Source organism: Daucus carota, chromosome 7 (assembly GCF_001625215.2).
Source record: "Daucus carota subsp. sativus chromosome 7, DH1 v3.0, whole genome shotgun sequence".
In the NCBI taxonomy this organism is placed as follows: domain Eukaryota; kingdom Viridiplantae; phylum Streptophyta; class Magnoliopsida; order Apiales; family Apiaceae; genus Daucus; species Daucus carota.
The window spans coordinates 2,388,336-2,403,419 of record NC_030387.2 but is presented as its reverse complement, the minus strand read 5'-3'; the positions used below and the strand labels follow the sequence as shown (position 1 = coordinate 2,403,419).

Here is a 15,084-nt window from a genome sequence, read left to right as displayed (position 1 = left end):
ACTTAACAAAGTTTTAGGACATTTAAACTGTAGGTGTAGGTTATTTAACTGGTCCCAGCATACATAGTCCAGGGATCTGGACTATCATATGTTCTTCTTTTAAATCTTATTTGCTTTTGTTTGATTAAACAGTAACCAAACGGATGTTGATTATGCGCAAGTTCATCACTCCGCCCTCGATATCTACGAATCTAGCTTAAGGTATCCTCCTATATTCTCATTCTCATTTCATTTTGTGTTAGTAGTGTACTTAACTTATTGGCCTGACTGAGAAACATATTGGCCATCTATTTTTGGGTTTATTTTTATACAGCCAAGACATTGAAAATCATGTAAAATAGATCACAATATCAAACTCTTTCTATTGAAACCCATATTTACAATAAATCAATCGTTATGTGTATTCACATCTATGTGCATTTCATTGTTTATTAATTTGTGTGATACTAAGACTGCTTCTGTCAACATGTAATTGCAACCTACTTAAACACACTTAATTGCATTGTTTATTACAATATATAACTTAAAATTTTGATTAACTTTTTTTGTTTTTCAAACAGCTTTGGTACTCAGAGAGTGCAGAATGTTTGTGTTACTTTCAGGTCTTGTTACTATGCTAAGGACTTGGATGGGTTAGTCTTTCTTTTCACTCTGACTGAATGGTTCTTTCGAATAAAATACTCCCTCCGTCCCTATTTATCTGTCCACTTTAGAAGTAAAAATTTGTCTCTATTTATCTGTCCATTTATACTTTTAAAACTAATTTAATGATAATTTTTCAAATATATCTCCATAATTTCAATTTTCAAGACTTTATTTATTTAAAACTTGGTTGAATTCATGTTTTCAAGACACAAAGTAGGGGTATTCCACCATTTTCAAGATATTAATTAGAGGTATTTAATAAAAAAGTTCATACAATCAATTATTCCTTGATATGTGTTTTTTTCCCAAAATGGACGGATAAAAAGGGACGGAGGGAGTATTAAACTTGTACTGCACATGAATTTCATAAACTCATATATAGAGTTTATAAGGCCATCTCCAACGGATGACTTTATCTTCATATTTTTGAAGTTAAAGCAATCAAAACAACTCCAACGCATGCTGGCTTTATCTTCATATTTGAAGATATCAACATTTTATCTTCAAATTTGAAGGAATACTGTACAACTTTATGTTCATTACTATTTGACCAACTCTCACACAACATATATATGTATCTATCTTTCTATATTTTATTGTATTAAATTGAGTTTAAAGTAAAGTTTGAAGGATTGGTTGGAGAAGAATAAAGTTTGAAGGGTTGGTTTGAAGATAAAGATAGAGACAAGATTGGAGATGGTCTAATATTAGTTTCCGCAAAAATGTTACTATTGTTGCTATGCACTATGGCAGAGCTACATAGGTATTAGTGAGCCATAATACCCCACTAAATTTTTGAAGTCGATTTGACAAACATATGTTTCAGGACAGGCCCTGATGTAATCAAATTTATGATTACCATCTTCTTTATCTTCTTTATTATATTATATTTATATAAAGGAGGTTCTTCCAAAGCTTACGTGGCATGTCTCAAACTCCTCTAATCAGATTCTGTGATTTCCTAGCTTTTTACAAAATCCTACGCTCAATTTTCTCATCCTTCAGCTTAGATTTCTAGACTTTAATATTAATAAATAAATCCTTTTCTCAGAGCTGATAAACGTAAAGGGCTAATGAAAGGGTAAATGTCTCTTTACTATCCCTGGTTAAATTTCGCCTCTTTTAGTAATCATATATAACTAGCTACAATTACTGCGAGCAAGTTCTCAAATGATGCTGATCAGGCCACCCAATAGCACCATGATGCTCTTGCACCAATCGAAGGTCGTCCTGCCATTTCCGGGCGCCTGAAATATAGTACCCTCGCCTGCCGAAGGAGGCTGATAGAGACAACAGAAATAGAAAGCGCTCTTCTCTCTGCAGCCGCTCTCTCTTCGTTTTTTCAAGGTACGCTTCTCGCCTGTAAATTAACTAACCCGTGTCTATATGTACGAAGCTTTGGCAACTATCACCTGTTCGGCAAGTTGCCTGAGAGAAGTTAGTATATATGAATTGTTTGCAATCTAAACTTCAGCTTGTTTGTGAAATATCACATTCTTCGCTTAGTTTGGTTTATTGGTTTAGTGGATTTGGAGTTGGATTTTCTGCTGGGCTTGTGATTGGTTATTATCTTTTTATCTACTTCCAACCCCCTGATTTTATTATATGTTATTATATATTTGATTAGTTTTGTTGATGTTTAGCTCTGATTGATTTTCCAGTTGGAATGAATGAAAGAAGGGAGACAGAGGACCGATGATCTATTAATGACACAAAAAACTTGTGTAAATATATTTACTCTTCTTCTTCCATGGTAACTTATTCTCTAAACTATGTCTCAAATATGGTTGGAGTTGGTGTCTTGGTTTGTAGCATTGTTAATATTTTATCATTTGCCTTTTCTGCCATACAATCAGGGTAGCTTATAACATGGACTGTTACACTCATTTTTGCTATGAAGTTGGCTAATTTGGCCTTTTTTTTTGCTTGTAAACTTAATTTTCTGATGGTTTCAACTTTGTGCCAGGTTTGCTCCCGCTTCAAAAACAGATCCAATTGAGGAGGATAAAAAGATAGCTAGAGCACTAAGGTTTGTATTGTGCAAAGTAGAAACAGACAAGATATCTTTAGTTTTTATAGAACCACTTTTTTATCTGTACTTTTCCGAACTTGTGGGAAGTTATGCATATGAATTATATTATTGAATGTGATGTATGCAACTGAGCATTTCTTTTAGGTTTTTGAAGACTTCAGCATTCGTGTTGCACCATGATAAAGAAATTTAGCCTGTAGGTCATTGCCAACTGTGTTGTTGTAGTAGGAAGACGGAATCTTAAAGGTTTTAGTATATATATATATCTTTGAAATCTGACTATGAGTTTTTTTACCGTTCATGTAGAATACAATTATTTCTATCAAGGCAGTTGGAGACCCCTAAATAGCCAACTTCGTATTTTGTTGGTAAAGTGAGTGTCTGCATTTACATTGCCATGTTTCAAACAAGATGTGAATATTTTCCTTCCTGTTCTTTTTTCATACGATATGGTTAATACCCCTTTCCCTTTTGGCAGGATTTTTTCCTGTTGACTTCCCCAACAGCTTAACTTTACAATATAAATTACTGGAAGTTGTGTGACCCTCCATTCTGTGCGACGTAGCATAAGATATAGGATACTGAAAAGGAAATCTGTCAATAGATGAGCAAATAAGTGCGAATAAGACTGCAGTATAGAATAAAGAGTGAGACTCAAGCTAAAAATGCAGCTGACAAGATTTCTTTCAATGTGGCTAAGCCAGACTCAAAATAAGCTTTTTCCGCTCTTTTTGGTACAAGATCATAAGCATGTTTTGTGTGATTTCTTATTCAAACAGCAGATCTTAGAAAAACTTTAAACATGGTGTTGTTTTATTACAGTTATTTATATATTTCATATTTTAATACTTCTCATTTTTGTGGCAGACACATATACCAGGACGACTTGATGCAATTTATGAGAGACGACGAAGCATTGATGATAATAATTCACTTCAAAGGAGCAAGTGGACGGAAAGGAATTAGCATGAAACAACTGAACAATTGGATGATAATATATCGATTCGTATGGACTGCAAAGACAATTATTATTTTAGTGTATGTCGTAATGCCGGCTGATACAATTTCCTCCTTTTTTAAGTTACTGCACCAATTTATCTTAAGTTGAGCTTTTATCGTGCTCTTCCGTGAACTCTCTCTACAGGTATATACATTCAAGGAGCGAAGAGTCTTGGTATCGTCCTTGATTGATACGAAAGAAACTGTCAATAAATTCTACAAAATATTTAACATCCTTGTAAGCCTAATTATATTCATTATCTGGTGTCTTATAATAAAAGTTTCCGGCATCCAGTTCTTCGTCCTTCTGAGCTCCCAGTTTCTTTTGTGTTTGGAAGCACATGCAAGAGGATGTTCGAAGGGATCATCTTATTATTTGTAGTGCACCCATTGGTGATCGATGCGAAGTTAATGATGTTCAGGTTCTTAAAGAGAAATAGAATATATGTGCATGCATGTATGTGTTTCATATGCCTTCTTGTCAGCAAATCTGTTTCATATGCCTCCTTATCAGTGAATAAGGTTCTGATCTCCATTTTTTATGGCTGCAGTTGGTTGTGGAAGAGATGTGAATGTTAACTACAACTTTTCTGACAGTTGGTATCATACATCAGACTGTGAAAGAAAGTACTTTCAGGAGAATCAGGTGCACTAGGCTCTTTTTTTGGAGTAGTTGTGATCTTAGTTGTTTTGCTGTCAGTTTGGTGTAGTAGGGAAGTGGTGTTAGGAATGGCCATGGATATTAATGGGAATTCTCGAAGCGTGGTTTCAAGTCTGGGAAATCTCAAACACCCTGCGGTTGCTCTTCTTTGTTTTTGCTCAAGTGGAGTTGCACTTTCTTTGTTTTAAATGTGATTCAGATTTTGTGTAGTTGCTTTTCTCTGGAGCTTGGTTTTAAAAGAGGTTTTTGGTTTGTAATTATTTGAGGGGTGCCCACTCTAATATTTATGTATTATATGTTTTCCTTCTTTTTAAAATTATTCGAGGTGTCGTCCTTATCTATTATAGAAAATCAATTAAATTAAAATATAGCTATATGTTTGATTCACTCTTACACTTTTTAAACACAATAAAAGATATCAAAGGTATAATTCATGCAATCTTTTAAGGTGTTATATTTTATGATTTTTAAACTCGCGCGAAGCGCGTTTTTTTCCCTAGTTCTAATAATATTGGTGTCCGAAATCAGAAGCCGGTCTCCAATCATGATTGAATAAATTTGAATATTTAGTCAACTGTTTTTCTATCATCGATTTGTCAGGGATCTTATTTTCGTTCTGTGTTATGTTATGTAATATATGTTGTGCGTTATGTAATATAGCATTATATGCTGAATTAAATAACATACATGTTATATTGTATAATGTAAGTTTATTTTCTTAGTACAAATTTTTTTTATATAAAACTTCTGTTATATAATAATATCTTGTACTCTGAGTTAGTTACGTTATAGTATTTTGTGAGAGATTAAAGTTCATATTATACTTTTATGTCAAATTAAATTAATAAGTTATACACAAATAGAAATAGTATCCACACTTGGTTCAACTAATAGAAAAGAAATTACATTATTATAGATATTTGATTACTAATATAGTACTATTATTGATATTTAAGTGCTAAACTTCAATTCTGGGTCAGATCTACGGTGATCAAGTCTGCAGGCACTTGATATTTATAAATAATTAAAGAAAAACAAAGCCGCCAATGACTGATTTAGTACTCCCTCCATTCCACTATATTAGACGTTTTTTGACTAGTTTTAAATTCCATTATATTAGTCGTTTTTGTATTCTCAATACCTAGTTTTACTCACCTGCTTATCATTAATGGCTTATGTTGACTTGTTATAAAAAAATTTAATTGTCATGCTACTTTCTTTAATGTCACCCACCTGCACTCTTTTATCTCCTTCTTTGTTCCGTATAAACTCATATGCTCACCCACTCTATTTCTTTTTCTTTTTTTAAAATACTTTATTTCATTCTTATTTTTTATAGTGCTCATTTATGTAGTACTTAATTTGATTTTGAAATATAACTAAATACAACAATTTATTTTTTTAAATAATAGGAATAGGATTTTTTTTCAAACTTTGAGGATATAAAATAAATTCTTGTAACAATATTAAATGAATACGGTGATATATCACTTAATTAATTTGATAATTTTTTTTAAATATTGTTTCTTTGATTGTGAGAATATATCACACTTTCCACACACACATGTATATTCAAACTAAATTACTTAAGAGTGGTTATATATGAATAAAAGTTAATTTTTTAAATACAAGAAATTATTTAAAATATAGATTTAACCTTTTTTCAAAACTTAGAGAATATAATATTTTTTGTTAAGCAGGCAAATTCATTAATATAATAAACCCAGGATCTTTACAAGGCCAATATTAAACAAATTCTTGCAACAACATCAACTAAAGATGACGATATATAACTTGATTTGATCATATTTATAGTAAATATAAATTGTAATTAATTTCAAATTAACTAGATTATATTAGAACGATCATATATAAATACAGAATATAAAATAGATTTTACCTTTTCTCAAAATCTTGAGAACTTCAAAGTATATTATTTAAAAATGATTAAGTATATATGAATGAAACTCAACTTTCAAATGTAACTTGTTTAAATATAAGAAAGTGATTATATATGAAAGAAAATTAACTTTCTTAAATCCAAGAAATTGTATAAAAAATATAGTTTTAACCTTTTCTCAAAATTTTAGAGTGATTATATATGAATAATAATTAACTTTAAATAAGTAACGGGGAGTTTCTTCATGATTAAATATTTAAGTCAAAAGTATAATTTATGTTACTCATCAAAAAAAAAATGTAATTCATAAACATATTTATCCTTCACTATATAGAATAGGAAATAATATCAAAATAACACATAGAACCAAAATTTTAATTTTGTGGAGGGAATATAATTTTATTGGAGGGAAGAAAAATTATTGTTGGAGAGTTTACAGAGGGGAAAATGGATGAGAGTAAAAGAAAAGTAAAAGAGAGAATTTAATGTTGACAATTCCCGTAAGCAGTAACATGAAATCTAAGTTGTATTAATTACAAAAACAGGTCATAGCTTCACTTCTTAATATGTGTGCAAAATAACAAAACGACTAATATAGTGGAATGGAGGGAGTACATCTTTGCATACAAGCTGACTTTTAGGCTAATAAATGATCGTGATTTTTCAAATCTATTTTCTTTTACATTCTTTAGAAGTTGGAACATATTAAAGTCTTTTAAATACTAGTAAATTTGTGATTCTCAAGGAAGGTTGCAATTACACCTGATAATGGCAATTAATTTTGAGTTGTAATGATATGTACTCCCTCCGTCCCCTTTTACATGTCCCCTTTTGAATTTTGACTAGTCAAATTGACTATATTTTGACTGAGATTTTACATATATCATATAATTCAAAAAGTAATAAAAATTACATCACTAGAAAGTATATTTAATGTATTTTAATATGCAACTTTCAGATTTCGAAAATAATGAATAGATAATTTGTAATGTTTAGTCAAAATTTGGTCTATTTGACCGGTCAAAAGTCAATTGGGGACATGTAAAAGGGGACGGAGGGAGTATATAGATATCACTACATTTCTTTTAAGATGTTGTGAATCAGCAAAATAATTAGCAATTAATTTTATGATTTAGTTATCCTATTGTCAATAGTATTTCAGCCCTACTTTGTTTATTATGATGATGAGCAATGACTAAAAGGTTTGAAACAAACCAGGTGTTTGAGATGTTTGCAGCAATTGAAAGATGAATACTACCTTGTGAAGGGCAAGTTGCAAACATTGCTCACGGTAAAGCACACTCATTAGTATATTTCATTTTGTTGTCTATATACTAATAAAATTCACATTTTTCCTCCAAAAAAATAATAATAAATAATTTACATTTTGGGGTTTGGAATTAATCGTTTAATTAAATATACTTTTTATACAATACTTGATGAGAGGCTCCCGGATCGGAAAGTGTGAGTTAGAGACATGATGAGTCTTTTAATTTCAAACATGGTTGTTAGACGATATGAGCATGAGTTTTGTGGCTAAAATTCAAGCTAGTCGTGAGAAAGTTGAACTCGGGAGTAGTCGAAATTGATGTTACAATACTATTGAAACTTGATGACCTTTTTCTGAATTCTAAATTGAATACTTTTCAAGTAACTTATAGGTTTTAGCGAATGGAACAATTATAGCATCATCGTTCAAAATGAATTCTCTTTTTCTTGTCATGTAATTTACTTATTGCTTCTTTACTTAGAATATGATATTCTTTTTTATATGCAGCTGGAGCAACAAATTGTAGCTGCTGGTGGGTCAATGCCGATTGTGGAATAGATGAGCAGTGAGTTGTTCATTTTGTTTACAAGCTTATGTAAAATCCCAGTTGTTGGACTTTATGGAAGGTTATGTTTTAAAACAGCTTGCTGCATTTTGAGCGTTGGAGGATTCTAGATTTTGACTTTTAAAATAAAGTTTGAGACATGAATAAACATGTAATGTTCTATGCCAGTGCGGACCTATCTAATGTCGATTTTCTGGTAGTTATATTTGAAGAATTGGTATATTATGACATGATAACTAGTTAGTCATACGTAACTATGATAATATAGGACTCTGATCTCTTTATCTGCAATTTCAGTGATTTCTTTATATTTTGTACATCCAGTGTTATTGTTAATGAAAGGCCGAGTATTAGTTTTCTGCAGTTGCAGACTCTTGTTTGTTACTCCCTCCGTCCCTTTTTATCTGTCCATTTTGGAAAAAAAAACACATACCAAGGTGTCCTTGATTGTATGAACTTTTTCATTAAATACCTCTAATTAATATCTTGAAAATGATGGAATACCCCTACTTTATGTCTTGAAAACATGAATTCAACCAAGTTTTAAATAAGTCAAGCCTTGAAAATTGAAATTATGAAGATATATTTGAAAAACTATCATTAAATTAGTTTTGAAAGTATAAATGGACAGATAAATAGGGACAAATTTTTACTTCCAAAGTGGACAGATAAATAGGGACGGAGGGAGTACAAATTAGTTGCTAATCGTGCTTTTGCCTATATTAGTCTTAAACAGATCAGATTTCAGACCTCACCAAAATTGTTGGAAATGTTGCGAACAGGGTCTAGTGAGGAAACAAGCCTCAGAAAGCAATCTTTAGGATTGATATTTTTGCCTTTGTTCAAAGTCTCGTATTCGCTGAGTTCGTTACAAGTGTAGTATAAATTACCATGAGTTTTGATGCTAGATGTGTTGATTAAGGATTAGAGTGTTGGCATTGTTCTTAAGCAATCATTAATTAATGGTTTAGACAATGTACATTACAACTTACACAGTATTACAATTTATCATAAGACTTCATAGTTGACAAAAAATAACTTGTCATTTTCGTGAACGCTTAATAGTACTACACTAGTAGTGACTCAAACTAAAAATGGCTTCAGCTTTACAGCAACATATACTTACAGCTCCATATGGTTCATGGGCTTCACCCATCACATCTGATTTAGTTTTGGCTTCTGGCAAAACCTTGGGAGGTTTCACTCTTGGGTCAAATGCTAATCTTCTTTGGCTCGAATCTCGACCATCTGAATCTGGGTACTTGTTATTTTTTTGCTAAATAAAAACATTTATGTATATATTAAGTTTGCATTAAATTTGTTAGTGATTTTTAATGGGTTTTAGGAGATCAGCGATTGTTAGAGAAGCAGAGAAGGTGGGTGAAGAAGCCATTGATGTTACACCAAAAGGTTTCTCTGTGCGTTCTACTGTTCAAGAATATGGAGGGAGAGGGGGAGAGAGAGAGAGAGAGAGGGAGAGGGAGAGGGAGAGGGGTAATGTTGTGTTGTTATGATAGATAGTTATTTTTAGGCATAATGCCACGGCGTTAGACACACATGCGTTAATTTGGCATGAGATTGTATGTGTTTCTTTCCTTTTTTTTAATAAACTTTTCTTATGATATTCATGATTGCTTGGGTTTGTGTTTTTTTTTTGCAATAGTTATCACTGTCAAGTTTAAGTACATTTCTTTGAGCTATCGCCTCACAATCTTTCACTGTCTAAGAAGTACCTTCCTGATGACATTCAATCTGGTTATGTTTTGCAAGGCCTTTCCACTGTTAATGGTGGATAAGGTAATGAGTGAAGTATCTATATATATAACTACAAGCTAAATTTTACAAAAAAATTGCGAACCTTATACTTTCCTTGTTGACTTAATAGAAATGAATTGGTTTGTACTTCTTAAGCTTTCTTCTTCCTGTTTTGTGTGTACTAAGATGTGTTTTCATTGAAAAATAAAGAGAAGGTTTTAATAATCTATTGAAACTAATGTTCTACCTCTACTTCTTGTTTTTTGAGACATACAAGTATCTAAAAGCTCAACTTTTCAGAAGATAGAACTACAAAAGTGACAGGTGCGCACATTTTTTTTTTATAGGTTTAATGACCTATTCATTTTATTAATGCAGTGATATATACAAGCGAACCTGTGTTGCTGGTGCGAATTCTTCACTCGTGGAGTCTCCAACTGAGCCTAAATGGTCCTTTACAGGTAAAGACTTTATATGCAGTTTATGCACTAATTCTACCTATTAAATATGTATTTATAAACAGAAGTAATTCAGATCGAGTGGGGCTGGTAAATGACACGTATAGATATTTGTTTTTTTGCCAAATGTATATATAGTACTATTAATTTGGATTAAAGGAGTACAAGGCGCCTTGGCAAGCCAAGGCGCAATAGATTAGAGTCTATAAGCTAGGGACCTACAAGTTCTGCACTTTTGAAAGGATATACACCAATTGATTGAAACCGAGGTGCTAACCGTGATATTTTGCTAGTTTCGTTCAAATATATTATTACTTTGTCCTTGCCTTCTCAAGAATTTGAAATATTCATGAATCCTTGTTCACATACTTTTGTAAATGAAGAGTTAGGTGCGGTCTGGTTGCTGCATATTATGGTTGCTCCATAACTGCTATACTAAAATTTACCCAAGTCTACCCAGTGATACAAATATTATACTTCAGGTCTCATCCCCAGTAAAACAAAAAGATTCCCACATGTAAATTCCACTGGTCAATCAATATGAGTCTACTATTAATAACATGCTTGTGCTAAGCATCCATTGACTTTTTAAACTCTCCAGACTGTTAACTAAGTACAGTAATGTTTAGATGAGTTTATATTTTAAACATCTGCATCACTGCAAACAAGCAATCATATGCACAACATCTGACTACACTTGTGCAGAAAAAATATGAAATTAACAGGTTCTGGGATTCTAGAAATGATCAGCTCCTTATTACCAGACACAGACAGTCCCATCGAAAATAGCAAGGTCAGGAATGGAAATTGTAAATTTAATATTTGCTGATTCTGCTTCATTACTGTAAATTTTACCGAGCTTTTAGTGTTATCCTTGTGTATATGTTGGTCACTTTTCCTCTTGCATGGGCCATGGAGTACTCTTTTTCGGAAATGCGTGTGATGTCAAAAAAGCCAGAATTTGGTAGGATGTAAAGGCAACCTATTCATTTATTTATCTAGTGCAGCAAGAGTTTAAAAGAAACACCGCTCTTGCCAGAAATGATCGTTTGGATAATCAAAAAATTCCTTTTGATGTTCCTTTTTTTGATTAATGACATCCCACTGCTTTGGCTTCGGAATTGTTGTCTGTTTAAAAAGATGAGGCTTATCAGACCAACTCTGGGTCCTATACTTGCGGACTTCTGATATGCTTTCAGAAGCTTTTGCCCATCCATTGTTCTTCGAGGTGCCTAGAAGAACACTATGAGTGATGAGCCATGGATGGTAGAATTCAGGCCTATTATTGTTGGTGATGTTCAAAAGAGCTGAAAGACTCTCCTCTGATCCTCATCGCCTGCCTCTGTTTCCTCTTTCCTAAATGAAAGAAGCAAGAGTAGGACGGTCCAACTCTTATGGCACGCCGCCTAATCATTTCAGTGTCGGGAAGACTTACAACACAAATCATCCAAAACCTCGAATCACAGTTCACGAGAGCCTCTCATATCACATAACTTGTAGCCCGCGATTCTGAGATCTACTTGTTAACCATTGATTCTGATCCACTTGTGAGACTTATGTGTAAAAACTTGGTGCAGGATATGTTTGTAGCTGCAACAGAGACAACAAGTACCTCAGTTGAGTGGGTAATGTCTGAGATTCTGGACAAAAAAATTGATACCAAGTTAGAATTAAGTATTTTTCAAATTGACTCCTTGTCATATAAACAAGAGGTTAATTATAAGGGAGAAGTAACCTTTATTCTTATGTGTTTGAAATTTCGAATAATTTTTTTGATGTTTACGATTTATACTATTGTATATAAAAATTATTAATATAACAATAAGTTATTATAAAATATAATCTTTTAAAGTGGTCATTTATAATATTTGTAAAATAAAAAATTTGAATGAAATCAGAAATTTAACTTTTCATATTTAGAGTTATACATTGAAAATTGGCATTTTAGATTTTTTACATAATGAATTAGTTGTTTCTTGCTCATAAACTCAGAAACTGGATTTATAAGCTTCGACTGTTTCTTGGTTCTCTGTTTTATTACCAGAGGTAATTGCATATCGCACCCCCTAACTATTGTTCAAAAATGATATTGTATCCATACTTTGAGAAACTCAACTCGCACCACTTATATTTAGTGTTCAAGCTCGAGATGCACCCTCTATCGTTAACTTCTGTTAACTCTGTGCACTCCGTTAAGTCACTATACATGTAATTGCAATTCGGACCCCCTAACTTACGTTCGATACGCACACCCTCCGTTGAATTTCGTTAACTTCCGTTAAAATACTCCTCCGTCTCAATTTAAATGTCCCTTTTGCTTTTTGAGGAGTCAAATTGACTAATTTTTGACAAACTATTTGAAAATATGTATTTATTATTTTAGAAAATAGAAATTACATATTAAAATAGACTAGATTTAATTTTTGATGATATTTTTTAAATTTTTTTTGATCAATTTTTCCAAACAAAATAATTAAAATTTATATATTTTAATCAATATATAAATTTATGTATTATTTATAATAAATATTACATAGTGTTTATTTTTTATATTTATAATAGTGTCTATTTTAAGTACTTAATACATATGTTACTAAAAATTTAAAATCATTCAACATGTAAAATCATTTTGACTTGGGGATAACTTAATTAAGCAAAAATTTTAAAAAAAATATCATCAAAAAGTAAATCTAGTCTATTGTTTTCGCAAATAATAGAGGGTCCGAATTTCGCAAACAATAGAGGTAATTGCAATTCGGACCCCCTATTATTTACCTCAATTAAAGTAGACTAGATTTACTTTTTGCTGATATTTTTTTTTAAACAAAATCTAATATATTTTAATATGTAACTTTCTATTTCCTAAAATAATAAATAAATATTTTTTAACAGTTGGTCAAAAATTAGTCAATTTGACTTTTCAAAAAGCAAAATGGACATGTAAATTGAGAAGGAGGAGTATTTTAACGGAAGTTAGCGGAATTCAACAGAAGAGGTGCGTATCGTTTCTTGAAATGTAAAAATAGGTGGTGTTATTTGTGTTTTCAAAAATATGAGTGTTATATCGTTTTTGAACGTAAGTTAGAGGATCCAAATTGCAATTATATGTATAGTGATTTAACGAAGGTTAACAGCAGGAGTGCATCTCGGGCTTGAACAATAAAAATAAAGAATGCGAGCTGAGTTTCTCAAAATACGGATACAATATTGTTTTTGAACGTAATTAGAGGATGCGATATGCAATTACCTTTCTTGGTGCGGTCTACCGGTCCAATTGATTTCAAACCCTATTCCCTATTCCAACGGCACCTCTCGTAACGCAATGGGAATGGGTGGGACACCGAAAAGGAAGAAGACTACAGCGGCCGATCTGCCAGAAGAGCTGATCCGCCGGGAAATACTCACACGACTCCCGGTCAGATCTCTGGTACGTTTCAAATCTGTATCCAAATCATGGCTATCTCTTTTCTCCGAACCCCGATTTATAAACCAACACTTGACTCACAGCACCACTCAAAATCATAATGACTGTCTCGTTGCTACAAGGAACACCAAAGTCGTTATTCTTTCCCGCTACGAAGAAATAGTTGCACTGGATTCTGCGCATATTCTTGATGTGGTTGGTTCTGTTCGTGGCCTTGTTTGTCTTACTGGTCGCAATATGTTATCGTTATGGAACCCTGCAACACATCAATCCAAGGAAACTTTCGCAGAGGCTCGCTTTGCTGATCGAGCCTATGACATAGGATTCGGTTTTGATCCTGTGAGTGATAATTACAAGCTTGTCATTTTGTCAGAGGATCTAAGGTTTGCTATGGTTTACCACTCTAATTCTGATAATTGGATTGAAATATCTGCTCCTGATAATGTGTTTGATAATATTAGAGGAGCCTACTCAACGAGTTCCGTGACTATTGTAAAGGATTGTCCTTACTGGGCATTTTGTAGATACACGAAAGATAGGCATATGATGGCGACTGCTGTGAAGTTTGATGCTGGACGTAACGAGTTCAAGTTGTTGCCTGAATTTGTTTGTGAACATAGAGTACGTGGTTCTAAATTTGTGGATATGAATGATTGTCTTACTTCGGTAGTGTATGTGTATGACAACGATCCTTTTTCTAAGCGTATGCTCAGTCTATTTTCTTTGGACGGGGACGAGGGATGTTGTGTTTGGAGTAAGATGTACACTATTGGACCATTTAATGGTTGGTTTGTGGTGGTACAGGGGTTTTCTGGTGGTGAGATTGTGTTTGATGATCGTGGTAAGTTTTGCTGTTATGATCGCAAAACGGATAAGATTAATTATATGCTCCTTAATACATCTTCTGCAACTACAAGTGATTGGAGAATAAGCTGCTTCAGATATACTCCTAGTTTGGCTTTCATACAGGGAATGAAGTCGGTTTTTTATTCAACAACCCGAACTCGACGTGCAAGTGTTCAGTATTCCAGAGTTCCTCAGGGATTATACAATGGACTTAAATATTAATCATTTGCTTTTATAACCTCTGTAAGTGTTTAATCAATGTTTAGCTAAACTTTAAACAATTTAGAGCATGTCACCACAACTGCTTTGTTACAAAGCCTTTGTACTTGTGGTTTGCAATCCTCTTTTCTATTTCCATACTCTGCTTTGTTTGTTCTGATACTTGATATTTTGCTACTTTTGTTCAAATATATTATCACTTTATCCTCAACTTCTCAAGATTATTAAAATGTTCATGAATCCTTGTTCAAATATTTTTGTAAATGAAGGGTTAGGTGTGGTCTGGTTGCTGCATATTATGGTTGCTCCA

General features: G+C 32.6%; 1 protein-coding gene, 1 long non-coding RNA gene and 1 other non-coding gene across 7 annotated transcripts; all 3 read left to right on the top strand.

Moving 5' to 3' along the window:
* Nucleotides 1–1,485: 1,485 nt before the first annotated feature.
* Nucleotides 1,486–4,154, top strand: LOC108196789 (uncharacterized). 5 transcript variants are annotated; one of them, XR_010285467.1, is made up of 6 exons: nucleotides 1,486–1,992; nucleotides 2,307–2,398; nucleotides 2,612–2,674; nucleotides 2,822–3,411; nucleotides 3,545–3,715; nucleotides 3,822–4,154. It is a non-coding gene; the product is annotated as an uncharacterized LOC108196789 (long non-coding RNA). The 5 variants fall into 5 exon arrangements; XR_010285466.1 differs by having other exon boundaries at nucleotides 2,612–3,050; nucleotides 3,156–3,411; XR_010285468.1 differs by having other exon boundaries at nucleotides 2,612–3,411; nucleotides 3,822–3,914; nucleotides 4,015–4,154.
* A 3,274-nt stretch (nucleotides 4,155–7,428) lies between these two features.
* LOC108194420 (uncharacterized) lies at nucleotides 7,429–11,996 on the top strand. Its single transcript, XR_010285470.1, has 4 exons — nucleotides 7,429–7,528; nucleotides 8,015–8,072; nucleotides 10,206–10,288; nucleotides 10,991–11,996. It is a non-coding gene; the product is annotated as an uncharacterized LOC108194420 (transcript).
* Nucleotides 11,997–13,550: 1,554 nt separating this feature from the next.
* LOC108196788 (F-box/kelch-repeat protein At3g06240-like) lies at nucleotides 13,551–14,985 on the top strand. The gene has a single exon (XM_017364224.1). The coding sequence runs from the start codon at nucleotides 13,608–13,610 to the stop codon at nucleotides 14,775–14,777; it is 1,170 nt and encodes a 389-aa protein (XP_017219713.1). The 5' UTR covers nucleotides 13,551–13,607; the 3' UTR covers nucleotides 14,778–14,985.
* The last annotated feature ends 99 nt before the right edge of the window (nucleotides 14,986–15,084 follow it).